General features: G+C 68.9%; 2 protein-coding genes across 2 annotated transcripts in view; one reads left to right on the top strand and one right to left on the bottom strand.

The window, feature by feature from the left end:
- The window catches only part of MNEG_1307 (hypothetical protein), a gene marked incomplete at both ends in the record, with an annotated part of 2,957 nt that extends 1,896 nt beyond the window's left edge, over positions 1-1,061 (top strand). Inside the window, 2 exons of the mRNA XM_014050204.1 lie at positions 66-371; positions 747-1,061. Of these exons, the coding sequence (XP_013905658.1) occupies positions 66-371; positions 747-1,061 (621 nt within the window). The remainder of the gene's footprint in view (positions 1-65; positions 372-746) is intronic.
- A 2,566-nt stretch (positions 1,062-3,627) lies between these two features.
- Positions 3,628-4,141, bottom strand: part of MNEG_1308 (hypothetical protein) — a gene marked incomplete at both ends in the record, with an annotated part of 2,532 nt that continues 2,018 nt past the window's right edge. The window contains one exon of the mRNA XM_014050205.1: positions 3,628-4,041. Within this exon, the coding sequence (XP_013905659.1) occupies positions 3,628-4,041 (414 nt within the window). The remainder of the gene's footprint in view (positions 4,042-4,141) is intronic.

Raw genomic sequence — 4,141 nt, forward strand, 5'->3', positions numbered from 1 at the left:
CCACTAAAGCCACCCCCTCACCACCACCCGCCTCAAACCCGACCCCCACCCCCAAAATTCCCCAGGTCTGGAACCTGGAGGACCCCTGCGTCATCGCCGGCTTCGACATGGACCGCCAGGGCACCGTCGCCGCCCTCCGCGCCGAGCCCGCCGGCACCTTCATCTGCCGCTTCTCCATGAGCCAGCCCGGCTGCCTGGTGCTGACTGTCAAGGCCCCGGGCCACCCCAGCGCTGACGGGGACGGGTTGGTGCACGCGATCATCAGGGGGGAGGACTTGCAAGAGCGGCGGGTCGACGCGTGGATCAGGGACTTTCCTGGGGCGACGCACGTGCTGGACGTGTACAAGGGGACGCGAGTGGACAAGCGGAAGGTGCGGGCGCGCACGCGCGCGTGTGTGCGTGAGTGTATTCGGGTCGCGCGTGCATGCTGTATGTGTGTCTGCTGGCATGGGTGGGGTTTGGGTTTGGGTCGGTATGGGTGTGTGTGTGTGTGTGTGTGTGTGTATGTGTGTGCAGGCACCGATGGGGTTGCGGTCCGCATGTGCAGCACGCAGGGCAGCGTGACAGCAGCCGCAATTCGCCGCGTGCTCTCTCTGCACCCGGCAGCCATGCAGCTTGTGCATGACGGTGCACTCAACGCTTGCGCGCACGCACGCACGCACACACACACACACACACACACACACGCACACACACACACACACACACACACACACACACAACATTCACACCCATCTCTCTCAAAGGTGTTTGCGTCCAAATACACACGCATGCGCGCCCTTGACGCGCTGGAGGAGCTCCAAGGCATGCTGGGCGGTGGCGGCGCCGGCAGCGCCGCCGCTGTCGCCGCCGCCGCCGCCAAGGCGGGCGCCGCCCTCTGCGACGCCGCCGCCCGCGACGCCGCCGTCGGCAGCGGCAGCGGCAGCGGCGGAAGCGCGAGCACGGCGGGGGGGCTGCTGCGGGGCGGTTCGGTGGCGGGGGGCGTGCCGCCGGGGCTTGCGGCGGTCGCCGCGCTGGGCGCCGCCGGCATGGCCCTGGGCGGCGTGGCCCCCGGGTTCTGAGGCACCCTGCAGCAGGGTGCGGAGCCGCTGGCGCTCGGGATGTCACAGAGCGGCTTTCACCACCCCCTCCTTGATTCCTCTCCTGCACCCCCAAACCGCTGATTCGACTTTCATTCGTCTGACCGCCCACGCCATCCGGCAAGATAAAGGCCCGCCGTCGCCCGCGCGCCCAAAAGGAGTCGTCGGCGGGCGGGCGGGCGGGCGCTGTTGTGATCCCACTTCCTTGCCACGCACCGACGGCACGGCACCCGTCCGCGCTTGTCTGCGCTCGTCCCCTCATCACCACCGCTGCCCCTGCGCGACGCGCGTCGCGGGCGTGCGCTTGGGTGGCTGCTGGGCGCGACGGTGCGCCCTGCAGCCGAGCCTGCGACCGCGGGCGGCCAAGACCCCTCGTCTCCCCGGTCCCCTCTGGGGACGCATGCGAGCGCGCGCGGGCGCAGGGCGCGTGGCGGCGCGCAGGCGTGATGTCTGCTGTTGTGTTGCAGCGTGAGCATTCCCAGTGTTTGTATCTCTCACATGTGGCCTGTCGGACCCATACCATTACCACCCCAGCGCCGGCGGGCCGCGCATGCAGACACGCACGCGCACGCGCCCCGGCCCGCTCAGCCTGGCGCCCGCGCGCAAAGCGGCCCCGAAGCGCCGCGGGCGCAGGCCACCGCGTCCTACTCAGCGCCCTGGCCTGGCCGAGCGCACGGGGCCGCTGCGCGTCCGCGTGTGCGGCCCCGGTGCTCTGACGCCGCGGCTGCGGGCTCGGACGGCAGGGGGCGTGCCTTTGGCAAGCACTCTGCTACCCCGTCCCTGCAAGCGGGGAGATGGGCTGTGTGCCGATGAAACCGCTGGACGGCTATCTGGTTCCGGTGCGAAACGCGGGCGCGGTGTTCGCGGCGCGACGCCGCCGGCGCGCTGCGCCCGCGTGCGGCGCCGTCGCCGGTGTGTTTTCAGCTGCAACCGCGTGCTCGCAGGCGCCGCGGGCGCGGCCTCATCACGCACTGCTTTCCCTCGCCCCAGGACCGCCCGATGGTTGGCGGCCGGGGCAGCAGCTTTGCGCGGCCGGTCGTCTCCTCTCCCCCCTCTGTTGTTGATGCGCAAAGTGAAACACGGCGAGGGGCGCCCGCGCGCGCGCGCGCCCTCCGCCGCCGCGGCCCGAAACCGCCTCGCGCCCAAACACCTCCAGGCGCCCCAATAAACGAAGCAGCAAGGTCCCGCGGACAGGCATAAACGTGTGCGCGCAGCGCCGGCCCGCGGCCGGCTGGCTGGCCGGCGGCGGCGGCGGCGCGCCAGTGGCGCTGCAGCTGCGCGCGGGGCTGACAGGGTGGGCTGGGTGGGGCACGAGAACTGGTCATTATTACAATTTATGGGATGGGCCGTACACAAGCGGGCGGGCGCAGCCTGCAAGCTGCGCAGGAGGGCTAACGCACGCCCCTCCTCGCCACGCAGCGCACTTCCCCGGCCTCCCGCGGCCGCCCGCCGCCGCCGCGCTTTGTGTTTTGCCCAGGCGCTTGCATGCTATTGTGCCGACACCCACTCCCTAAGATGGCCACGGCCCCGGCTGCCCGCAACAGGGCGGCCCGGCAGCCGCGGGGTGACAAACATTTCGGGAAGGGGGAGAGGCGGGGTGGCGCCCCTGCTCGTCGCGGCAGGGGCGCCTTCCCTTGTGGCCCAACACCGCTCTTATTGCCAGGCTGTGCCCCCTTTATTGTGAGTGGCCCACGCACTGTGTAGCCCCCCGATGACTCATCACCGTCAGGTCCCGCTCTGCCCAAACCCCTCCAGTGCCCCAATGCTCCTCTGGCTGAGGACTGACTGATATTCTGCCTTGAACTTGATGCGCCCAAGCGCGCGGCCCGCCCCAATGCACGACGCACATCACACGAACGCCGGTTTGGGGGGCGGGCAGCGCGCACTGGCAACAACCACGCGTGCCTGCCCCCCTCCCTGTTTTTGCAGCCGCCTGTCATATGATCCCACTGACATGAGCCCGCGCCGGGTCTATAACCCCACATTCAGGCATAGCTATGCCGTCGGCCCTCTTTCTGGTGAACCCCTTGTTTTTCGGCCGTGCCACGCCGCTGCTCGGCACTCGTGGCCGAGGCTCCTGTTGGCAATGCGACTGGGCAAGGCAGGCAACTTTGCATTCACAGAATCGCCACTGCTATTCGCGTGCAGAGGGCATCCGCGAGAGGGGTAACCGCGGCTGCGCTATCCCCTGCCGTCGAAGCGCTCAGCAAGGGGCCAGCTGCAGCGCTGGTGCACGCGGGACCAGCGCGCCAGGTTGTTGGAGAGCAGGACACGTCGCGCTTTGGGGCCCAATGGAAGGATCTTTGCCCCGAAAGAAATAGCTCTTCGAAAACAAAACGCAACAACCACGATCTGACGGGCGGCAGCAGCAAGGCGCTGCAATGCAAGGGACTGTCGAAACAGCAGGGGCATGAAGCCGACAAGAATTCAGTGCACCCCAGGGTTGAGCTGTGTGGCTGTACATGAATTAAGACCAGTGCGCATTTCGATGTTTCGAGGTTGGAGATTGCACAGTGCCGCGCCGAACCCAAGCCCTGGACCGCCCCCATCAGTACAGCAGCGCTGCCGCCGCAAATGCGGCCAGCCCCACAGCCCACGCCCCGCGCGCAGTCGCCGCCGCCGCGGCCGAGCGCGTGGGCGCGTCCGCCGCGGGGGCGTGCACCGGCTTGGCGAGCGGCAGCACGGCCCAGGTGTCGCCGCCACCCGGGCCCATCTCATTAGTCGCCGCGCTTGTGGTCCACCCCTCCGCCACCGAGAAGTTCATCGTGTCCCGCCGGGTGACGCCGCACACGTCGCTGAGCGTCACCGCGAGCGTGTGGCGGCGGGTGTCGGTGATCTTCTTGCGCAGGGGCGAGCGGCACTGGCCGGTGAGGGGGTCGTTTCCCTCGGGCAGGCCGTCGATGGTGCAGGTGGTGTTCCCCAGCCCGTTGAACTGCCAGGAGAATTCGGCGTACTCGCCGACCTGCGGGCGGGGCGTTTCAGGGTGAGGGTTTGGGGCGATCAGATGACGTCGTGATGATGAGTGGCCGTTCTTATGGCAGGTTGAAGCGAAGGAGCCAGGG

This window comes from Monoraphidium neglectum (assembly GCF_000611645.1).
Source record: "Monoraphidium neglectum strain SAG 48.87 unplaced genomic scaffold scaffold00128, whole genome shotgun sequence".
Taxonomy (NCBI): Eukaryota; Viridiplantae; Chlorophyta; class Chlorophyceae; order Sphaeropleales; family Selenastraceae; genus Monoraphidium; species Monoraphidium neglectum.